This window comes from Pagrus pagrus, assembly GCF_965226575.1.
Source record: "Pagrus pagrus genome assembly, chromosome: 13".
Taxonomy (NCBI): Eukaryota; Metazoa; Chordata; class Actinopteri; order Spariformes; family Sparidae; genus Pagrus; species Pagrus pagrus.
This window is the reverse complement of record NC_140197.1, coordinates 22,673,905-22,698,453: the sequence shown is the minus strand read 5'-3', so window position 1 is coordinate 22,698,453 and position 24,549 is coordinate 22,673,905. Positions and strand designations below refer to the sequence as shown.

The 24,549-nt window shown below is 41.2% G+C and overlaps 1 protein-coding gene across 5 annotated transcripts in view; it reads left to right on the top strand.

The window, feature by feature from the left end:
• LOC311268005 (uncharacterized protein) overlaps positions 1-24,549 on the top strand; it is a 107,806-nt gene that overhangs the window by 24,167 nt on the left and 59,090 nt on the right. Inside the window, exon 5 of one of the 5 annotated variants that reach the window (XM_084371321.1) lies at positions 13,262-14,015. The exons of 2 other annotated variants lie outside the window; for them this stretch is intronic. In XM_084371321.1, the coding sequence (XP_084227447.1) occupies positions 13,262-13,336 (75 nt within the window). In that variant the 3' untranslated portion in view covers positions 13,337-14,015. Of the gene's footprint in view, positions 1-4,335; positions 4,741-13,261; positions 14,016-24,549 lie in introns of those variants that run through there. 2 more of the 5 variants (XM_084371315.1, XM_084371314.1) reach the window with 2 other exon arrangements.

Sequence of the window (24,549 nt, the reverse complement as noted above, 5' to 3'; positions counted from 1 at the left end):
GGGCGGTGGACTCTATTTTTAACACTTGCTGCTTCTCACCCGTTGTGTGTATCCTTCAGGCCCAACAAACTTTTTTTTTTCCGCATAAAACATTCAGAGCCAATTATTCGAAGAATAAGAAACCCATATTGTTTATGTCCATATCTTGTCTTCTCCCTTTCCTTTGCTGGTGCTTTTCTCACCTCCAACAGCTGTCGATCAGTCACACAGTGTGAAATCAATATCAGGACTGTTTATTGGTGTGCACCAATTGGTTCACGTGTAGGCCTCATTTAAAGAAGGTGAGAAATGCTGATTTTCTGCTAGCTGGTAGCAAAACCCGTTCTCCCATTATAACAAGCAGTTGCTATGTGTTATTATTTCTCCAGGTCTCAGGGGTGGCTGGCATGGAGAAGCAAACACACATATTGATGAATACGAAATGATTTTTTCCCGTAATGTCTTTCCTAGTTTATTCTTCCACTATGATTCAGGTCCAAAACAAAATCAATATACACCAGCAGGCTTCCTCTATTCATATTATTATAATTTATCTTGACAAAATACATCCACACATACTTAATAGACAAACACATAATGCAGCTTTTATTCCCACAGTGATTTGAGTTTTTCATGGTGACTCACGCTCGCCACATTAATGAATGAGACGCCACATAAACAAGAAGAGAAAAGCATGCAGGCCTCTCAGCCGTCCTCGGGCTCATCCTCTGCTCCACATTCTGCTCCGCACGGATATTTCAGCCCTCCAACTTAATGCTTTTGTTGGTGGGAGCTAAGTGGTTGTGACACACACCTGAAGATACAGACTCGCAGTCATATCAAATGTCAGGACATGAGAAATTGCTTAAACACAAACTGCTGTGCTGTTCCTTTAAGCTGCATCTTCTTTTGAGATCACAAGTGATGTCTCTCGGTTAGATTTTGCATCAAAAACAGCTTGTTGGTCGCTGATCTGACTGTAATGCATGGCTGAGAGGGAGCCTGGGGGAAAAAAGCGTTTCCTTTGTTTGAGTTTTGGATGAGAGCCTGCGCGACAGGGTCGCTGTGTCTTGTGTGTTCATGTCCATAGGTGGGCAGTGTTAGAGAGGTAATAAAAGGAGATCAGGCCTACTTCCCCCCTCAGAGGGATGAGCGATCTGATTTTGTTGCAGCCTTTTCCTGGAAGATCCATCTCTCCACCGAAGCATCCAGGCGAGAGACTAGAGACTCAGGTGCACAGCAGCCAGTGAAGCAGAGAGCAGCTCTGCCTGTATGTCACTTTGACAGGAGTTTTCTGTTTCTGCTTGTGTGTTTGAGTGGATGTGTGGCTTTATGCGTGCAGCGTCGAGCCGTATTGCTTGCTGCTGAGCAGTGCTTCTTTAAACCGTGTAAACAACAGCACCAACACCATTTACTGTCAATCAGCAATGTGTTTTTTGTTACAGTGCTGTATACTGCTCATACATGTTTGGCAATGCAGAGTCCACTCGGAGCAAACTGTCCCAGTGAGTAGGATGTTTCTCAGGGGATTCCTGCTCTAACAGGGGGTTGCTCTTGCAAGCTGAGCCCAGGGACTCATGGGATATGGAGAGGGTTTTTTGAAGTCTCCCAAGGGTCCATCACATGAAGGAGTGTTGAGAACAGATCCTAAAGAAAGGGGTCAGGGATGACATAAAAAGGAGGGTTTCCAGTATACATTATCTGCAGAAAGGGTTAGTAAAAAAAAAAAAAAAAATCTCCTCTCACTTTTAGCCACGCAGGTAGTTTGGATTTGGTTTCTGCTGTTCCTCCAGTACAATAGAGGTGAATGAAAGTCAGTGTGAACAGTTTTTATAGGGACAATTTTCTCAGAAGAAAGGATCATTTCAGTGAGAGTTGTACTCAGGGAGGACTGCAGAAGAGGATTGGATTGCGATTTGTTAGATTTCAACGCTTATTAAACATTTTATCACTCCTCTCTCTTTTTTATTAGCAACAAAAGGCGATTCAATGTCTGTCAGTTTAAGTTATTTCAGCTATTAGTGACTTACAAATGTTGAGAGATAAGGGAATAAGGTTTGATAAAGATAAGCGTTTTATCACCCCTCACCCTTTTTTATTAGCAGTGATCAATAGAAAACATTTACCAGACATTTACAATACTGTAATATATTCTGCTGCTCATCTTCTCATCCAAACGGCATCCTTAAACCAGAGAAACCAGGGCATTTGGTCTGGGAGGGCGTCATGTTGCTGAATCTCAAACCTGGGAAAACAAAGCCTAAAGCATCTGTTTGGCTTCTAATCGTGAGAGATAAGTGAGAAAATATGGTTCAGTAATTCTGTGAAGAACCGACCCTTTAATGAGAACAGGAACTCATTTGAATGAAGAGTGATGTTTTGTTGCTGAGGAGTAAAGAGACAGAACTGAGAGTGAGGAAAAGCCAAAGATGACCATCAGGACAAAAAGTGCCAACTAAACAAGTATCGGGGGGTTTGATGGAGAAATACAAATGTATTTCCTCAGCTGTGCTCCCTCTGGCTTTGTGGGAGATTACAAGTAGCCATTACATTTTTGGCTCAGTCTTTCCTTTGTGCCCTGTAGTCATATTGACACACTGACACCCAAACTGTCTGCTCATCACAGCTTCAAGCTCCAAGTGAAATTTTCAGATCTGTGTGCCGTATTAATCCTTGGATGATCGCACATTTGGATGTTTGCTGCACAAACACCGTCCGCTCTGCCAAGCCTGCCACTCTATTTAAATTTGGATGCAGTTTAGGAGATAATTCACCACACTCAGGGCTAATTGGGCTTGGGCATGTGCGTTCTGGTGTACAGCTTTGCCGACTGGTGAACTCTACAATGAGCTCAGACCTTCCAAATGGCGAGTGCCTGTGTTTGCTGTCATGGACTGCCTCACAAATGACTCTCTGTGGGATGCTCATGTAGTGAGCTCATAATAAGATTTGCAAATGATTCTTAGAAAATGACAGTATGAGAACACTAACTCAGTTGGTGGCACAGACAAGCCTCAGCTTTCTGTTTCAATTTTTACAGCAATTTTTTGATTTTGTTCCATGAGTCTGAGCCAGACGTTTAACAACAGTGAATAGTCACAGGCAGAAGATTCACTCGTGTCTGAATAAACACAGACACACAGCTCAGTATTCAGCTCCACTTAGATACATTTAAAGTAGCTTTTCTTAATGGTATTTAAGAGTTTGTCACTTCATGAAAAAGGATTAAAAAAATAATGATGACTCATCCTGCACTCCAGGGCATGTACTAATTTTTCATCTTATAATTGTTTTCTTAATTTTCACGACGCTGCCATCGATCGCTAGAGATAGTGAGTCTCTTCTATACAGTTGTCTCTGTGTTTTCAGTTAGTCCATGGAGATTTACAACAATCAAATATATTATATATATATATTTATAAAATGTGATGCTTTCTTGTATATTAAACCAGGAAACGGTATATAAACTGGTCATTGTTTGAGCTTTGAAGTCTATTTCTGACCTTGATAACAACAGAAAACAGAAAATCTTCTCTCAAGGTACATTTGCACCTCACAACCTTTGTTTTTGCTCGACCTAACTCATGAAGAGCTGGTTAAAAGCATCAGTAATCATAATAATAATAATTCAAAAACATAATGCACGTTAACTGAACATTGAACAGGACCATTCTGTTTACGCACTTTTAAAACACATTTTACTGGTGATACTTTTAATCACGTTGGCTGTTAAGTCTTTTCACAGTGTTTTGCTTCTTCCTTTGCTTCTCTACATCTCAGCATCTCAATACTTCCTTCATTTGAATAAACAGTTTCAAAATTGAAGCTGTTTATTGTTTTGCTGGCTCACTCTAAGCTTTTCAAATTAAAATTAATCATTGCCAAATCGGCAGTAAACATGCTCGCCCACTATCTTATCTCAGAGTCTTGAATTGTAATTCGTTATCTTGTGTAATTGATGGGTGAGGATTTAATCCATCCATGATTTAACATTTAAATGGTATTCATGTTTTCTTAAAATTATTTGCATGAGAATGGAGGCCATCTTCAGAGTTTCATCTGGCCGCTGCCTCAAGACAAAGCTCTCTCCGAGGATGTCACAGTGTGACGGGTCTGAATGTCTCCTCGAGATGAACTGTGGCTTTGCTCGGTGGTGAGACGGAGAAAAATGGAGGAGGCGTGTGTCTGTGGCAGATGCTGGGCTGCCTCATAATGTCTCCCATGGGACTTAACACATTTAGGACCCAGCGGGACTCGACAAACAAACAACACCTTCTCTACAAACACAAGCACATCCCTCAGCTGCCTGATAGGCAGTGTTTTTATTTTCGCTTTCTGTGTTTGGGATATTTTAAGATGGACCCCTGTCATGCCCTCTCTATGCCACCTGAGGCTGACTGTGCACCGCCAAGCGCATCCTGCTGGCTCTCTGGACACTGCGAGCCTGCTGGAGCCTGTGAGCAGTGCCTGTTCCGGTCTTTTCCATCCTGCCGTCTCTGCTACCGCTCCACGGTGAAGCTGCCCCGACCAGCTGGTGGAGCTGGGTAGCTGCAGGCTGCCTTGGACCCTGATCAAGTATTGATGTCTGGCTCTTCGTGCTGGCTGACTCACCAAAGAAGAGCTCTACGAGACAGAGAGAGAGAGAGAGAGAGAGGGGGAGAGGAGCCCCAGAGAGGATGGTGGTTTCAAAAGAAGCTTGCATAAAAATTGAAGAGCTAGTTGTGCTGTCTTGAGCCGAGATGCGTTCTTACATGCATAATTAAAGAGAAACTATATCTAACTTTCTAAACCAAATACAAATCCCTGTAAGCCCCTTAACATCCATTAGCTTCACATTTCATGTTCAGCGCATTTGCTGCAAACAAGGGGTCAGTTCTGTGTGCTTGTGGAAGATCTACCAGTAGATGAGAAACAGCATGACTCTGTGAAGGCCACTTTGGCATCCGATAAATACAAATTTATTGGGTCATCCTGGACAAAATGTAGGGCACCAAGGCCAAAACCAGTAGTGACAATACAAACTCACATTATTAGAGTCTAAGACATTAAGTGTTTTGAGTGAAGATTTATTGCCATGTGTACAAAAAAAAAAAGAGAAAGTTTGGCAGTTAGTCTCCATCGTGTAGTAACATTTGGGGAGGTGATGAAGCTGTGCGTAGAAAAGGAAACCCTCCCCATGGAGTGTAGACACTGGTGGTGTTGATGGAGGAAGAAAGATCCTGGAGATATGACGACAGGGGGGTTGATTCTGGTGAGCAGAACCTGCCGCTGGATATGACAGGCTGAAAGAGGATGGGGTGGAGGAGGGTAGCACAAATGCCTGAAATGACAGCTGAGAGCTGAGAGGAGAGCGATTTTAAGTTTGACAGCAGAGGCATGATTGGCTGATAGTGTTGGCAGAATCTGGTCGGTTAAATGGAGAGGGAGTACATGAAACGCCCATGTCAGATGAACGGAGGGAGCAGCGAGAGAGGTGAATGAAAAGATAGTCTTCCTGAGTGAACTTACGCTGAGCTTCATTTCCGGACAGGCTTTACAGTTTGGGGATTTTTTTGGGGCCTGAACTCTCTACCAGCCTCCTTTGGTTAGGAGGACACCATGAAAATGAGAGGCTACAATTTAAGCTCTCTCACTAAAATAAGTGCTGGTTGGTGGATCACATACACCCTGAATTAAACACCAGCTCATAACACTGTTAGTTTGCTGTGAAGTATCAGGGAAAAAATAGGTTACAGAAATCTGCAACTTTCTTTCCAGTGCAAAACAAGGCATCCACAGCACTGGCTGCTGGTCTAATTCCTACCCTGCTGTATGCGTCTGTGTGCGGGCTAATATGTCCGGCCTCATCAGTGGCAGGTGCTTTGGCCAAGAAGTGTGAGAAACTAATCATAGTTGCTGACCTTTTCCAGCCGCGTCATGCTGTGCATGGATAATCTCCATGCAGGCTGTTGTCAGTATGCATGGGTGAGATGAGGCAGCCAAAGGTCCACACTTCCTCTGATGGGGTTGGGTCAGCTTGTTTTTCTGCCCTTCTGCTTTCGTCTGTGCGAAGTAAAGCAGTGCTGCTGACTTCTGCTGTTAGGTCCGCTGCCTCCACAGACTCAATACAGTTTACCAGTTCTGTGGTATAATCACTTCATGCTCACTGGTTTATACAGCTGGCTGAACGCATGAAGCCGAATCTTCTACCTAATTATTGTTCGAATTCAATGTATGTACTGTTCCCTCTCCTCTTTGTTTGTGTGCGAGTGAGTAAAGGCACAGAAGTCAGAGAAAACAGCAAATTCTCAGCGGTGCCATGAAATGAGAGCGGTTATTTGTCTTTGATGCTATTTGTGCTTTTAGCCTCCAGAACTTTAGAATCTGACAGATATTTAAGAACAAGACTATGAGCCGACCACAGTGCATTAACTAATAGATTTCCTGCTTTAAAGAGGTGTCAGGTGGAGGAGGTTCTGTATGAAAAATCTAATGCTAACAATCGTGAATTTGTTCAACATGTTTTAGCTAGTAATGTTTTACAAAAAAAACGAGGTACAAGGTGCTGTACAATGCAAACATTGTGGAAAAATAAAGAGTTAAAACACGCAAAATATGTAAAAGGCAACAGGACAAAGTGCTCCTGAAAATATCAACAGACTGAGGGTGGGAGCCACAACGGCAAAGCATGTTATTAGATTCCCGTCTTTAATGAGACGTGGGACATGACTGTGCAAAATATCATGGCAACCCACCCAACAGTTGTTGACATTTCAGTTTGGACCAAAGTGGTGGACAGACTGACCAACATTGTTGTCCATAGAGTCATACAGCTCATGTGGCGAAAAAGTGTGCATTACATAAATTATCTGCACAAAATTAGGCATTTCAGGAAACATTTTACCTATAATATCAAGCATATTTTCATCCTGTTTTGTGTCTCATCACATCGATTGCTGTTATTTTTGTGCATGCTGTGATTGAAATTACATTTTATTTTCATCCCATCCACACAGTTCTTATTTACACCATATATGTTCCTCCCTGCAATCATTTGCTGCAGCAACAGCCCAGTTTCCTGAAGGGAATCATTAAATTTTCATCTAAGTGTGCCACATAAAAAAAAAAAAAAAAATCAATTTATACACGTCTCAGGTCTTTCCCAATCTTCTAAACTAAATAAATAAATTATTTGGTACTAATGTTTGGCTAGTCATACAAAGGACCCTCTCAAACTGTTTGCAACTAATTAAAATAAGTGCAGTTCAATTATTCACGGTTTATTACTTCAGTGGTATTCTGTTAACAGTCAGCAGACAGGGCAGATGATTGTTCTGCTTTAGATATATTGACTTAGATTAACTGTCAGATTAGATTTACTCCGTCTGAAATTGTGCTTGGTGTTGGCCGCCAGTTATTTTGTCCGGTGTACCCTGTCTCTCACCCGATGCATGCTGGGATATCCACCAGCCCTTAAGCAGACGCATTTCCTGGTGACTCATTTCATCAGGTTTCATCAAATACTTGAAGGTTTTGGTGCCAGTGGTGCTTACCAGGAAACATATATTCAGAAGACAAAGAGTGTTGACTGCTACAATGAATAATAGTTTCCTAATGAAAATGACAACTTGAATGCAAAAGGCAGCTTTTGACAGAGCCGAGTCAGGTGAAAAAAATATGATCTGAACAGAGCATGAAGACAGATAAATGCAACAACAAACAGACAGAGAGAGAGAGAGAGAGAGAGAGAGATGGATGCGACGTGCGAGGAATGAGTGATTGGATCTTGTTCTCAGTTAAGAGACGATGTTGACAAATGAAGATGAGGCTTAAACGCTTAACCGCAGCTTCATTGTTCTCAGCTCCATTCAGATGGTTGCATACATTAAATGTTCTTGTTTTCAGTCGCTGGCAAGTAGGAGAGAGAGAGAGAGAGAGAGTGTGTGTGTGTGTTTGAGTGCTAATGCTCCAGGTGATAGTAGACAGGCACTAAGAGGCATGATTAGGCAATGCTAATATATGCACAATCACCATTTAGCGTCAGTGCACCCTTCACCTCCTGAAGTGCTGGTGACAGACACACACGCAGAAAACAGGGGTTGCCACAGTGAATCTGGAGTCGAGCTTCAAATTGCAGTCAGTGACTTCACTTCTCTGTGTGCTGTTTACTCAAAGTGTTTTTCATTGTCAGAGTTGAAAATCCAATTTTTCTAATGTTTGTTATGTACTGCATGTTGATTCTGTGAAGGCTGTAAAAAGATAATGGTTGCACGATATGGATTTTTTTCAGCCAACTTTATTGGCTGAAAGTTTCTCATAGCCGATACCAATAAGATGACCGATAAAAGCTTTTCAACTCCACTCCTAGTGGAACATTTATTGCAAAATGCAGTTGAATTGTCTTCCTCGGAAACTGTAAAAAAGGTCCATACAGGCAACAGCATGGCTCTACCAAGGTGCAGCAGTTTGACCTAATGAGTGTGACAACCACGTGCTGTGCTTGTTGTTGTCTTGTTGTTTTGTTGTTGTTGTTGTCTTCTTCTGTTTATTGTCAGGTGTTTATCGGCAGATTGGAAACTAACTTTAAAGATGCAGACCACCTATGTATATATTCATCGGCTAAGAATAACCAGCAATAACATAGATTACCCATCATAATATATAATCTTTTCTGGCAATGCAATATATATTATTGGCCAATGTTGGCTATCCCCAGAAAAGATATATATTATATACATATAAATTCTCAAATAGTGGATCCAAATTTTTCTTGTTTTAACCCAAATGATGACATCCAGGATTTTATTTTCCACCTTTGAAGTGAGGAGTTTTAATTTACTGTTTACTGTACTGTGCTGTTTGCTGGTTTTACTAACATAACACATTTAAACCCTTCCTCTGGTTCAGGGGATGGACTTCCTTGCACATTTTACTGTAAACATTTTTATTAGCAGAAGCGTACTGAACTGTGTTTCTGTTCATTTACAGAAGTACAGAATGATGAGGGTGACATAACTGGACTGATAATTCTTTAAAAACATTTTAATATTTAAAAAAACAAAAAAAAAAACAACAACCCAACATTACAGAAAATCTGCTTGTTTGTTTTTTCCCCCTGCCTTTTTATGATTGTTGTTCAGTTTCAGATATAATTTTGTTTTTATTGTCAGCAAGCCAGCCGAGGTTCGGTGCCAGTTTTCAGATTTTATAAACTTCGAGCAATGGTTTGGGAAAGTATACTTTCTTGGCAGGAATTAGATGAAAAGTTCAATACCACCCAGGTTTGCACAGTGCTTTTGTAGTTGGAGCCAGCAGCCATCTTGGCTTGGATTAAACAACTAAAATATAACATATAGGAATAGAGCTGAAGAGGTTCTGGTAGCTGGAGGTAGTGACAGAGCCAGGCCAGCCTCTCTCCTGTTTATAGTTTATGCTAAGCTAAACAAACTTGATGCGGTCTATAGCTTCATGTTTACCATACAGACATGAGAATGGTATCCACTGTCTCCTATAATTCTTTGCAAGACGGCAAGTAAACAATTTCCCAAAATGTTGAACTTTTGAACTCTTTGAAACATTTTAGATCGCAGAAGCGAATTAAAAACTTGTATTCTGTCTTAATGCACATTTTACTGAACGCACCACCTCACTTAAAAAAGTCCCTATGAATTCCTTAATCTTCAAAGATGCTGGTCTCACGTTTTCGTGGATGTGCTGAGTACCATCTCATTGACATCAGCGGATGAATCGCCTTGGGTGATATTTATGCTAATACATGAGGAGCTGTGACGGCATGAAGCGCTGAGTGTCTTAAAGTCAATATTAGAATCTCTTTGATGTGGCCTGGTGGCAGAAGATGAATGTGCTTTAATGGGCATCACACGTGGAGTTTTCTCCTCTGCTGAGGATTTCACGTGTATGCAGCCTGGTTAGAAAATCTGCGTTGATTCGTCTGACGTTTGACATGTCATTTATTGAAAGTGGACACTTATCATTTCCTCTATACTTTGGGGTGAGTCACGCTTTGCAGAGTAATCAGAAAAGTTCATTACATCGCATCCAGGGTGACTGATTTTAGAGAACTCTGTCAGGGGTTTAATCTTGTTCAAACTCCCTGCTGAGTTTAAATTTTTCCACTACCACAGACATAATCCTCTGGGTTGCAATAATTAAACCAGCAGGATAGAGAGAGAAAATCAGTGAGACTGCATCCATTGTGGATAAGTGTTACCTGTTAGTGCTACCTACGTGGCAGCAGAAGTATCCCCTCTCATCTCCAACTGGCTGAGCACAGCAGTCAGGAGCTTAATGGCTACATTGATAGACGTTAATAGAGTCCCTTTGCGTTATACTGGCTTTACACTGTTGTGTCACGTGTAATTACAAGAGATGCTGAAGTGTTCTGTGCATCTAATCTACAGAATTTTATTTTATATGCAAGTGAAAACCTTCCAAAGATACCAAATGTATTGAGAAATATGTCTAAATAATAGAAAAGACATCTCATATTTCCATATGAAGATAAGGTGCAGCCTTGCATATAAACTTGGGTTTAATTTTTTATTCAGTGTGAATATCATATAGCTTTAACAAGCGAATACCTGGATCTGAGCGACATAGGCATGAAGGCAAGCCTGGCCTTCATGTCGATGTTACTTTGACACATACAACCTCCCTAAACATTGTTACAGACCAAGTACATCCCTCTATGGCAACGTTAGTCACCTTTCAGCAGGATAAAGCGCCCTGCCACACTGAAAAAGTGGTTTGAGGAACATGACAAAGATCAGGGTGTTGACTTGGCCTCCTTCCATATGAGCAAAAAAGGATCTGTTGCTAAAATCTTGGTGCTACATACCACAATGCACCCTCAGAGGTCTTGTGGAGACCGTGCCTCAATGGGTAAGACCCACACGATGTTCAGCAGGGGGTTAACTGAGGGACATATTTGTCTCCTTAGCTGCTACATGCTCAACTATGCTCACCAGCGAGTTGTTTGCTGTTTTGGTGCTGAGCAGGTAGTGGATTTATCAAAGCTTTTACACTAAAACAGCTGTCTGCTGCTCATCTACAAGCAACATCTTTCCCATTAGAAGCACTCATCAGATTCATTGAAAATGTAAGAATTTTCATGAATGTAGTTTAAAGCTCCTTAGTGGAAACAAAAGGGCAAAATTGTTACTATTAGCTTCAAAGAAGTCGTCTCATTGGGGATTCCCTCTCACTCAAATTAGGATTATTAGCGTGTGTGATCCGAGAGTGCCGAGACATTATGTAAAGGGATATTGCTTTAATTCCTTCTCCTTTGCATGGCTTACAAAACAGTCAATTATTCTCATTTCTTCTGGGAATTACAGAGCTCGTGAAAAAGACTTCACCTCACACACAACAAAGAGCAGATATCTTGTGGCTTAAAGAAGGAGTTGAACTTGAACTCTGATAGCACTAAGCTTTAGAGAGCATTTTATAATGGTTCCTTCAATTATAGGCTCAAAAGTTATCCTACAGTGTCCTTTGTGTGCGTGTGTGTGTGTGTGTTACTGTAATCATAAATACACATTTCATACACATACACACTCAGATTCGTCACAGGTTTCAACAGTCAGACATGAGAGTGTGCTCTCAGTGCTGCATGCAAATGAGCTGTTTAAATGCACTGCACATGCTGCAATATCTGTGAGCTCTTTCTGGTTAATCTGGTCGTTTTTTATTGACATTTGGAACAAACAGCTCGATGAATAATTTAAAGGTCGGCTCTACATATTTGACTCCTTTACTTCCTTTATATCCTTTTATTTTAGTGCACTTCACTAAAATGGTCTTTCTCAGCCTGGTAATCGCACTGAATTAACATTTTGCTTTATTATTCAGTCCATCATTATGTTAATGATCACTTGCAGTCTCAGGGAGTTATTTTCTTCCTTAATCAATCAATAGAGAGTGATGTGTCCTTCCTGCTGATTTCATTTTCAGTTTACACAGAGGACGTGCTAGCGGCTTCATTTTTCATATTTATCAAAGAAACACGCTGTGTAAACCTCAGGCACACTGTAAAATCACCTAATTCAAACTTTAATATCGAAAAGGTTTATTTATTTCAACTTCAAATTAAAATTTCTCATTTTTATTTTTAGTCTGCCTCAGAGCTTATAAACATGAGTTCTTGAGTCTTTTGACTTGAAATGATGAATACTGTGAGTAACGGTCTTTACAGCCTCACACTTTTACACTTTTCTTAAATTCTTGGAGCAGTTTAACATATTTCCAATTCTACATGCTGCTACAAAAAGCCGGGGACAAGGGCCAACTAGTGCCAACGGAATGGGACGCTAAATTAAGGGCCACAGATGTTTACCGACATTGTGTCAAGGGTCAAAACACCCCTGCACTGGAAAAAAATAATTCACTTGGCATTTATGTTTCCTCTTAAACAGAATCGCTAAAACCTTTAAGTTGAAATGAAAAATTAGGGAGAAAGGGGTGAAATGAGCACCATGCCAGACCTGTTTGAAACACGAAAATAATTTGAGATGATCTTTTTCCCATGTTGATGATATTGTGTATATTGTGTGTATTTATTTAAAAGATCCACTTAATAATATGTTGGTAGTTGCTTCTGCTGGACAAAGAAGCTGTACATCATGTTGAAGTCGAATTTACGTTTCCATCGATGGCAGACAAGCAGGACACTAGTATGACAGACAGACAAAACAAGAAGCAGAGAGAAGGACATAGAAAGGCAGCCGTATCTGGCAGTCACGTTGATGTCACTTTTAGTAGAATTTAAGAGCTGCCACAGGTATTTGTCATCCTGTTTTTCATCTGTCTGAAGGGTTATCAAGCTGACAACCACAAATTAACTCTACCATAAATGGCATGAAGTCACTAACTTTGGTTAATTCCTCTACTAAAACAAACCCTCTTCACGTAAGACAATACAATTACAGTATATTTCTTTGAGTCAAATCTTATGTCATTTCAGCTGTGACTCTGGTTTGAGTCATAGGACCTCAGATGTCAGAGTGAAACCTTGTCAAACAGAGAGGAGAGACAGAGTAAAGGGTTTAATCACACTGCCTGTAGTTATAACCATGTAAACTACACACACATAAACACACACTGCACACTTTACTTCAGCCTCAGAAGGTGTTATGATGACGGCGCTGCAGGATCAGGCGGTGAATGAGGGACTCTGTGTGATTTATGAAAGTCAGCAGGCTCCAGCGGGGAGGTGACTGAGCACTCCTGCTAAATCTGGACCTCTGTTAACCTGTTCGCCCGCAACTTCATGTCTCCTCATCAGCCCGTCGCCACCATCCTGGTGTGCTGTGCGACTTCAAGGCCAGTGGGAAGCCCGGGAAGGGCTCTGGATGAGTGACAGATGGCCATTCCCTGCATGTACCCGACATCCGGCTTGTCTTCCCCCACTCCTTTCTTCTTAACCCCCCTGGTTCCACATCCAGCTGTTAAATCACACATGAGCAGCCACTGATGGGAGTTGACAGCCTGTCTGACTGCCTGCCTGCCCGACCGCCTGTGGACATGCTAAATGTACTGACTTTCACATACTAATGTAAAGGTCAGGGGTCATATGCAAGCATGCAACACGTGACTGCTGAAGTAGGCAGGCAAGCAAGAAAGGAGTATCTGCAAATGTGCATGAATATATTCTCCTTGTATACAACATATGCATAATTCATCGTCCCCTGAAAATGTTGTTGTTTTGTTATTGGATGTATTTGGGTGGTGAAAGGGTGTTTTTTAGGGTCAGAAATGAAATATAATATTCATAATAATTATGAGGAATCGAATTTCCCCGCTCTATATGCAAATAAACACGTACATCACTGGGTCAGCACACACAATGTTTTTTCACGAAAGAAGAAATATCTTCATGTATAACATTTCCCGAATTTACATAAATGCCCAAATAGTTCAGAATTTGTTGTAAACAGCATTTCACAAAGTTTATAAAGTGCCTCCTAACTCAGCAACTTACAAAATTGAGCAATTTTTTAAAGGGAGTCTGGGGACTTTCTCCTCGGGCGACAAAGAAGTAGCCCATTTTGGGTCACTATTTCCTGTGCTAAATGTATCAAATAAATGTAGTGGAGAGGAAGTAAAAAGTAGCCGAAAATAGAAAATACTCAAGTAAATTACCTGAAAATTATACTTAAGAACAGTACTTGAGTAAATGAGCAGGTCTGTTGCACCTCAGCCACCGAGGGGTCGTATTTAGATGTTAATCCCAGACACACGAAGGATCTTGTGGCAGTGATAATTTTATCCCAAATCTTGATCTTTCCTGAAAATGAAACGCGTTTTTTTGTGTCTAAAACCTAATCAGATCTTAACCTCAGCATTGTCACAAAAATACATTTATTTAACTGATAATAATTTAAAAAGTCCACTATTAAAGTATGATAAGGATAAGGCTCATAATATTTCATTGTCTGTCTTCAATGCCAGAGTACAGCAGCAGGTGATTCTTAAACTACGGGTGAGTCCTGAGCTGATACACTGAAATGCAAATCTATATTTATAGTTGTTCAGAATGCTCCCTCGAATCCTCTTATACTGTTTGTGACTAGGACACTGTTTTCCACATATTCTTTTCCCCTTCATGTTCATTGTGTGCAAACCTCCTTGAGGTCAGACTGACGTTTCTGACGACCCCTCCTTGACATGACCGAGAAGTGAGTGATGTTGGTGCGCTGTCATTTTGAGTCAGATTCAGGCCCTCTGCAACCAACAGTCATCGCTACTCCCAAACCTATATTGTAAATATATAAATGAATGTTTTCTCTCTTGTTTTGTCAAAACAGTGAGGAGTGCCTGCAGTGTGTTTTGGATGGAAGCTTTTAAAGCAATACATTGATATGACACCTGAATACAAAGCCCTGTGAAGGAGAGCTGGCTAGTTCTTCAAGAATAGAGCTGAAAAAGACATAAGGTGCTGTTGCCAACAGCATGCTTTTTTATCTTGTTGGTACCTCTAATGGGTAATGTTCATTCAGAAATGCAAGACAAGGTTTCTGACGTGAGTTGATTTAAAAAGATTTAAAGGGCTTTACTAATTGGACAAATTCAATCAAAATTGATGGTAGACTTAAGATCCTAGACAGGAAGAAACATACAGAAAAATAACAATAATGATAGTAAAATATTATAACAAAGAGACAAATCAATTTAAATATTAAACAGATGAATACTAAAACAAGAACAGCTGGAAGTGAAATAAGATGGGATGAAAAATTTAAATCGGCCTGAGGATAAAAACGAGGTAAGCTTTAGATTGTTCTGCGTGTTATTCCAGGTTGCAGGAACACAATAAGAAACACTTATAAATTAATAAAACCAAATATCTATTACGCCTTACAGGGCATGAGGGATCACCCAGCCTTAACACACAGCTCACAATGAAGAGTATTATGATAATATAGCGTCACCAGGACAAACTAAACTTCAAAAGTTCAAGGACCCGTCTCTGGAGACCCAGGAAGTTGGGATGTAGGAGCTGAATCTTTGCATCCAAGCAAAGAGAGACATTTAATGTTGGCTATTTGTTTAGTTTAGTCTCAATTCCTAAACTCAATCCCATTCCAGTTTTTACCTCTACCCCTCATTTTCTAGTGTCCCATGGCCCCTTACAACAGAGTTACAAGGGGTAGTAGTTGAAATCTCCCTTATGTAACTGGACAACCCTTCAAGACTCTCATACAACACTGAAAATATGTCAAAAATGTGAGACTGTCATGCACAAATCAGCAAAATGGCTACATTCAGACCAAATGTGTTGTTGCAAAACACTGCAGGTTTGTGCGGCAATGTGGGAGTGTCACTCCATGGTCCGTGTGTGTGACGTGCTGGGAACCCCTGATTCTGCCTCTGACAGAGTGAGTTAAGCATGCCGGTCCTACAGTGATCATCGGCATCCACAGCTTATCAGAAAGTGTTTTAAACTGGTGCACAATGCCAAACTGAGTCAATAAACACTACATTACAATCCACTGCGGTTTCAGTCATTCATGCTGCCAGTATGATCACCAGCCTTTCTCTATCCTTACCCATAGTGAGATATAAAAGTCAATAAATGAATAGTTTAATATCAACGCTCTGGGGCTGGAATAGCACACGGTTCCTTTCTCACCGGCAGTCAGGTAGGATATATAACTGGCTAAAACAGTAGTTTGAACTGTGTTAAAACAGTGAAGGAATGATAGGAGTAGACAGAGAAACAGGAGAGGAGGGCTCCATGTGGGGAAGAGGATCTTGTACGTGATGTGGAGTGACACATAGCTGTTATGTGACAGTGCAGGCAGTGGCAGCACCCACCGGTGAGTCTGACACCCTGCTGAACATCAGATGCCTGGTTTAAGGAAGTGAGACTGGGCTGGCAGAGGGAGATATTAAGGGCTTGTCACTGTCATCATCTGTAAATTTGTAGTAAAGCTGTCAAATATGGTACATCCCTCTGACTCTGGATTTCTTATTTGTCTTAACATGTCTTTAACATGTGATTTACTAGGAACCAGCCAGAGAACTGGTTATATATGTAGTGCCTCTTTTCTCTTTCAGTATCTATTTTCAGTGTCTGCTTGTTTAGACTTAAATGAAGCAGTGGTCCTGACAAAAACACGTTATTTATGTGTATTTGCTTTGTTCCACAATGCCCAAAAACTGACAAAATGTAAAAGTGAAGAGGCAAGTCAAAGATTTAACAATACTTAAATAGACCCTGTTGTTAGTAAAATGACTCAAATTGAGTCTATAAAGAAATATCGAGGTTTTTTATTTGTTGATGAAATCATTTATTTTTGTAACTTATATTTCTTTCACTTGCCCACTCACTAATTTTTGTGGGTGGACATTTAATCATTTACCTTTGATCTCTTGACAACAGGCACTTAAAACCTCACATATTAAACATCTTTAGAAACTCATTTTCTAACCAGAGTTTAAAAGATTCAATTTAATTTATGCTCCTATTTTAACATAAAATTATATATCTGAAAATAAAATCTTATCTCACAAGGCATTACCAGTGAAACGCTCACCTCAGAATGTTTGACAGATTCATTAGGTCCTTGATCCCTGATTAATTATTTAATGAACTTTTTAAAAAAGAAAAGCTCTATTCAGACAGCACTAGTATTACCAGGGGGCCTCATGTCATTCAGAAATGACCCCTCTACATCAGTGGTTCATGCGACACACTCACACAGATGCAAACACTTTAAAAGTGAAGTGTCTGTTCTTTAGCAGCCACTTTGTTAATATAGTTTATACTTGATTTGCTGACTTTCTGCATGTGTTAGAAGCATGAATACACATTTGCAGTTCATTTAGATCAGGTACTGTAACAGATGCTTTGTGGCTGCTCTTGAATGTGACAACCTTCTGTTGCTCCTAACCATCTCTGTCATCACGTTTAAACATCGATACAGCCGATCCAACCGCACAGCTGTTGACTGCTGTTCAGCATATTATGAGCCGCGATCAAACTTCATGCTTCAGTCTGACAACAGAAAACAGATGAAAACAGATGGCAAAATATTAATTTTTACATTGAAAATTACAGACTGCTGCAATTATTATAAGTGACTACAAGTCCTCAGGTAACACTAGTCCCATACATATCAATCAACTGCAACTTAAGTGCGGTTTAGTGTATTCCAGCCTAGATGAGTGAATAAAGGTGAGTTTATGTTGTTTAAAACGACTCTTTCTAACTGTACGTCTGCTCTTTCTCACATTAAACACGTAGACAGGCAGTTTCATCCTCATCATCTGATAATTTGTACTGACTTATATTCACCTTGTGTTGTGTTGAGTCAGTTGTGACTTTGACATTCATCCTTTGATTTGTTGTGATAATCAGCGACAGCACACTGTGAAGGAAATTCAGTTCCTCGCAGCCCTTTTCATTTTCTCACATTTGTTTTGTTTTGATGACGACATTCGGGATGATAGCCGGTGTTGGTTGCAATCTAAATTGCATATAAAAGCGTCTGAACTTTGAATGGCAGCAAAAATTGGCAGCCGCTTTCCTAAATGCTCTTTCTGTCGCTTTCGACGGCGGCAGGAAATGTTAAATGTAAAATTTAAATGTCTCTCTAAAACTGTCAGATCGTTTGTCACGTGTTTCTTTGTGGTTCCCAACTGCGAGGCTCTGTTGTCTGAGAGAAACGCTGAAGGTCAGTGTTTCTGTTTGAGTTTGAGTGTGTTTGTGATCTATTTTCAGTAACTCCTGTCCCTTTCCCTAAGTGCACCACCGATGTCTGTCGCTCCTTTTCCACTAAGAGGATCTCCCGCTGCGATTCACTGCTAATCAATTTGTCAAAAACATTTTAGTCGTATGTTAAAAGGTCAGACATGGCAAAAAAGTTTTAAAAACAATGATGCATATCCTCTTTCACCCACTTTAATAGAAATATATTGATCAGAGCAAGTGGATGCATGATGCTTTTCCTGTATTATTAACATTTAACATTAAGTAGTGTGTACGTGCAGCCTACGATGTCCTACTTTCTCCACCCTGCTCATGTCAAAACATACACCCAGGAATAGACTCATTTGTTTTGCCCATGTACGTGAACAGATGCTCACTTTCTGCAGCGTGTCCACTGACTAGAAAAATCACCCGTCAGAGCAATTTATCTCGCTGCCTTTCAGCCCGATGGCTTGTTGCTGTCGTGTCGTAATTAAAAATGACACCTGGCACTGATTTTTTTACACATGCTGGTAATCTGGTTTTAGTTGCATGTCAGCCACCTGTGCTAAATACGTAGACACATTGGGCGTTTAGCCTCGGCCTGGCTGAGACGCTAATTTGCATCGGGCCTGCAGGTCGCTTTTAGCGGCCACATGAGTGAAACTCCCAATGGGGCAAACTGACTGTGTTTTAACAAAGCACAGCAGCGACAACAACCAGCCAAGAACCAATTTAGGTCACTCACCCAGTGATGGTGGAAGTGCTCAGCTCCTTTGCAGAGATAATAGTGTAGTTGAGTAAAAACAGCAATATCTACCTTTGAGCTGAGTATAAGTAGAAAGTACTGTACCTCAAGTTTGCACCAGATTTTAGTAAATGTACCTACTTACATTCCTCCACTGCTCTCACACATGTCCATACTGAAAATTGACGGCCAGAACAGGTTCTGCTTTTAATTATCTCAAGGAGAGGCAGTAAATCAATAAATGATATGTGCAATGATGTCAGTAAAGCTGTGGAGATGAGATGTGACCTCCACAGTAATGGTGGTGGTGATGGTGTAGGTAACCAGGTGGATCAAAGTATCGGTGATTCTGAAGCTGTGATGGAGAGCAGATTGATGGCTCAGCCTCAGGAACGAGGTGTGTGTGTGTGTGTGAGGGGGAGGCTTGATGACCTCAACCCACCGATTCACCATTATCAGAGCATAATTAACAAGCGGCAACCATATGAGCGATGAGTTACATAGGTTAATGTTTCTGTGTGTGATATATCGCTGCTAAAGCCGACTGATAGAATGCGGAGGAAGAAGCTCATTATTTTCCCTTTCTACAGAATAAATCCAGATCTGTGAAGTGTAAAACACTAATTGAAGAAATGTGCTTATTTAAGAATAAATATTTCAGTAAGATGACTCACGATGACTTGTATACCTGCATCAATCTCAATGCACGCATACTTTTTGGGGGATATCTTTCTGTTGGTATTTTTCCAGCTTTGGCTCACAAACCTGACATGCTCACTCTTGATCCAGGCTACAGTACAAAGCTTTAATCAGCTTGGCAGTTTTTTCAGTCGGTCAAGCAAAGTCAAGTGATGCTGGCTGCAGGAGGAGAGAGACGGATCTGAACCGGGATTCTCAACATAACCTCGACTGATTGTGAGATGTCGTGTTTTAAGAGGATTCAGGAAACAGCAACTCGTGGTTGTGTTGGGTCATAAGATTTGAGTCAAAATCAGTTAAAAGCAGCCAATCATCTCATCTAAGAGGTTCTACCCTGTGAAAAAACACTAACGCCCTCTAATGACTTTGTCAAATGACTCTGCAGTTATCATGGATACCTACAGTAAGTTTATATATAAAGAGCTGTTTCCAGCAGTGAAAAGCAACTCCAACGAGAAAGAAAACTCTTGTTTGGCTTCTGTTTCTGTCACTTGTTTCTTTGCTGCAGAACATTGTTTACTGCCCTCGGGGCGTTTCTTTTTCATGTTGGACTGGGAGCCACAGTGACTCACTATCACCTCTTGAGGTACAAAGCAATCTTTGGAGACAGGACAGGCAGAAGCTAGCTGATTAGTATGCTAGCTTAAGTACATATTTGTGCACACAATACGTGGAAAATTGTTTTCGTACATATAGCTCCTTTAAGCTTCACCCCTTTTTTGGTGCAATGCTATGACTCTGAGGCTGAGAAAAACCTTTTTACATGCACTACTTTTGGTGCAAAATAAATGATTAGCCAACAAAAACTTAGTTATTTGCACAGAAGTCTGTTTATTTGTTCCTAAAAGTAAGTATACCTCAAACATTTTACCTCATCCTTTGAAACCACATGGTCAGTAACATTTGCTTTACATCCAGTCTGAACTTGATGTCTTTTAAGTGCTGAACACCTGTTGCTTTCCTTGCACACACATAACCTTTGTCTTGCTCGGTGTGTGTGAGGGCTTGTCGTCAGGCTGTGAACAGAGCTTTGAGAGAGGGGGGATGCATGCGCGCTGCATTGGGTTAGATGTTACTAAACCCCTGCAGCGTACAAAGACAAAACAAAAAAAGACGTGAGCAGACAAACTTTTTTCCTTCCATCAGTGGAACAATCCGGAGTGAAAACTGTGTTCATTCTAATCTGCAGAGACGGTTGAATGACACATCAGGACAATGTAGATCTGATGAGATAAGATGGTGGACACGGAAACTACGAACTGCTGACATCTATAAAGCCATAACATAAACGCTTTGTAGCTACAGTCCTGTTCACAATGTGCTCTGTATCAAAACTTCATTCATTTGAACTTCAATCTACAGTTGACACTTTTTCATTATCTACCATGAGACTTGTGTGACTGGGGAAGTTTCTTATGAGTTTCGGAGTGACTCTCTGGGGTAAGACAGCTGCTCTAATAACACTTTATCAGCACATGCTGATGTGGAATCCCATAAAGCACAATGTGAGATAGGCCTACAGTCACACATCTTCCTGTCAGTGTTTCAGAGAATGATAGTGAAATATCGACTCGCCAGGCACCAGGTCTACACCGCAGGCAACTAGATACAGTAGATAGATAGTGTTACTAATGTATGAGTGTTGGTAGCTCGGTTTGTCTTCAAGCGTTTACAGTTTATAGGTGAATGTAATGGGACAGAGCTGACGGGCCCATTACACTTGTATCAGCACCTTTCCCAACACATTGTTCTGTTTTTTTGTCATTCTCCGCTGCTCTTACTGGTTGCCAGGGAACAGTATCAGATGAACGCTGGGTCTTATCTTGTCACACTCCTAATTTCCTGTGGACCGAATCTCCCCTGTGGCTGCTGTTCCCGTGACAATGGAGATGAAGAAGAAGGGGAGGAGGGAGGGTAACGGCACAGCTCCCGCTAAGACAACAGTGTTGTCACACAGGGTGGAGAGGCCTGTAATGACTGGGTAAACAAATGTGGAACATATGGAGCCCTCCATTGCCAGGGACACCACTTCCTCAACAAATATAACTCACATTTCACATTCAGCAGGACAAAGCATGTGTTTTGATGTTCGCATTCAAAAGGCCTCAGCAAAAATACAGGTTTCACAGAGCCGTGACTACTCATGCACGGCGCTGAATAGTCCCGTTCCTCTCATCAGCGCAGCTAACGCAGCGGGTGTTTTGTTGTTGTCAGGGATTTTGCGATGGGCGGGTGAGGGCCATTTTGCTCTGTCTCACACGGTGAATACTGTGCACGCCCCAGTATAAGATAGATAGCACAGGCAATTTCAAATCTAGCCAGAGATGGATGGATAGCAGAGGCTGTTTTCAGAGCAGGCAGTGAGTGAAGAGGCTGGTGATAAAAGCAGAGTAATGGTGTTCCTGCTGTGGCGCCTCCTCTGGATCAGCAGTGGGGAGTCCACGATTGAATCAAATCCATCTAGTTCAGTCGGATATTCTCCTACTGTCCTGAAAAAACTGAGAGAATTTTTAGGAAAGCTGCTTTTTATTTATTTTTTCATTTCAGAGTAACATATTCTATTTTCTACTCAACTACAATTGTTTTACAGTGACTTAAAAGTAACTTTAGATTGTGCCAACACGTCCTCATAACTTAATGACTGAATAGGTCGACTTCGAGTGACTCCCAGAAAAAAACATGACTACGGCATCGCCAGCAACCAGCTTACCAGACCTTCATTGCAGAGTCGCAGTGAGGTTAGGTTTACATTACATTTGTACTGAAACTTAAGTTATGTCATGTATGTTAGATAAATTCACGACATTAGTTTGTCAAAATGAATCACAGATGACTTTTGGTTTCACACAGGACATGAACAACAGTCTAGAGGGCATTTCCCAAGAAATGTAACTGCACGTCGCAATGACGCAGAGCGCAACGACTGTTATTTCACCACTTGATAGCATCGCATTTCTGGCTTCTCCTTCAGTGCAGGGCATTGTGATCTGACAAACATACTATTTGGCTGTTGCGTTCCCTCTTGACCGGCCAGCTGTTGCTCTTCAGGGGTTATACTCCTTCTCTGGAGCTGATCTATGCTGCTGGAGTGTCTACGGACTAGAGAGTGCAGACAGGCTAGATGTCCGAAGGGCGAGCTGACCCTCCATGACCAGCCTTGTTGAGACCAAGTCCTGCCTCCAAGCTCAGTTTGTATGGAGGGGCAGTGGTCCTTGTAGACACTCAGCCTGTCCACTCTGCCAAGCCTAGAGACTCAGCTGAGAGCCCACGGGGTCTGTGTGTTCATTGGGGCACTGCTATATCACCACCCCCAGCAACGCAGACATGCCAGTGCACATGCACAAACGCTCATGGCGTAGGCTACTTCCATATGTCACATTATAGGCTCTGCGTAGATCCTACATGCATCTATAAATCAGCCTTTTCTTGTTCTTTATTCTAGATCACCTGACTTCCTCCTTTGCTGCTTCAGCATCAGATGACCAACTGAAACAAACTACCTTGAATAAAATCGCAGATTTTTCTGGGTTTGGATATTGTTAAAAACATTTGGAATAATGTAAATATACAACTCATCAAAATACATAACAAAGGTTTCTTTGTTTTTAGACATTTTAATGCGGAAATGTGACATATTATATCTTAAATCACAGGATTTTAATATTTATTCCACCACTGATTTCTGCACAGACACTGAATAGCATCCATTAATATGTTTATACATACATACAAACAAAATTGCGCATGAATGCTCAAGCATTAGCCCTTAGCACGACCACGACCTCGACCTTCCGATCTGACGTTAAATAGCTTTATATGCAGAGCGTATCCCCCTAAAGTGCTCCTGAGTGTCACATAAACGCTGAACACTTGTGTTTCTTAAGGCGCCTCTTCTTGATTGTGGAGGACCTGAATAACCCTTCAAACCCTGATTGCCATATTAAGCTTGCAAATGAGCAGGAAACAAGAAATCTTAAGGGCGAAGAGTGCGTCGATAATCTTTATCACTTTTCACCAACTGAACCGTTGCAGCAGTCCAGTGCATCATTTTATAATTGTTCTTCCAGCGCTCAGATGTCAAGCCTGGAGATGCACGAGCCTGCTGTCTGTGTGCCGACGCTCTCGCCTGATTAAGATCTGTTACAGCACACGACACAGCAATTCAATTAGTCAAGCCCTATTCCTGTGTTAACCAGTGAACCGTACACGAGAGTAGGCCAGCCCATGCGCCGCCGAGCGCCATGTAGCAGCGATTAAAAATGACCAATCAATCCCTTCTTTCAAGAAGACTAATAGCTACTTTTTTTTCTCTTCCTTTCTCATTAAATGAAAAATCAAACAGATGAATGGATATTTAGGAAAACAAGGCATCATCAAGCGTATGTTTGTGTGTGTCGTTTTTATTTGTTTTTGCGTGTCTGTGTTGGCAGAAGCGTTTTAATGGCTCTATCAGTCAAAATGTAAATAACTGCTGGGTAATGTTCCATCCTTTACCCCTCCTCACCACCTCAGTGCTGATGTAACAATTACCTAATGTGTGTCCCATACACGAGGAAACAGCCTCCATCAGTAAACAGGTTTATTAAGTGACAGCAGAGCTTGTGTGGAATTAGCAAATAACCAGTTTGACTTCATGCTCACTTGCTCCTGCTGCTTTCAATTCGCATTTGCATTGTTGGCAGGGTTTCTCTGAGTGTGTGTGTGTGTCTGTGTGTGTGATTATGTGTTGCCCCCTTCATGAACCCTATTGGCTTTTTCCCTTATAGCTCCCATTGGGATATACACCCCCATCAACACCACATGCCTCATAATTGTGTGTGTTAGGAAACATTTGCCCTGGGAAATGTTTTGTAAAGCTGGAGCAAAGGTTCAGCTTCAAGCCAGAAAAACCTCAATTGATTATTACCTCGAGAAAGCCGATCTGTATTCAGAG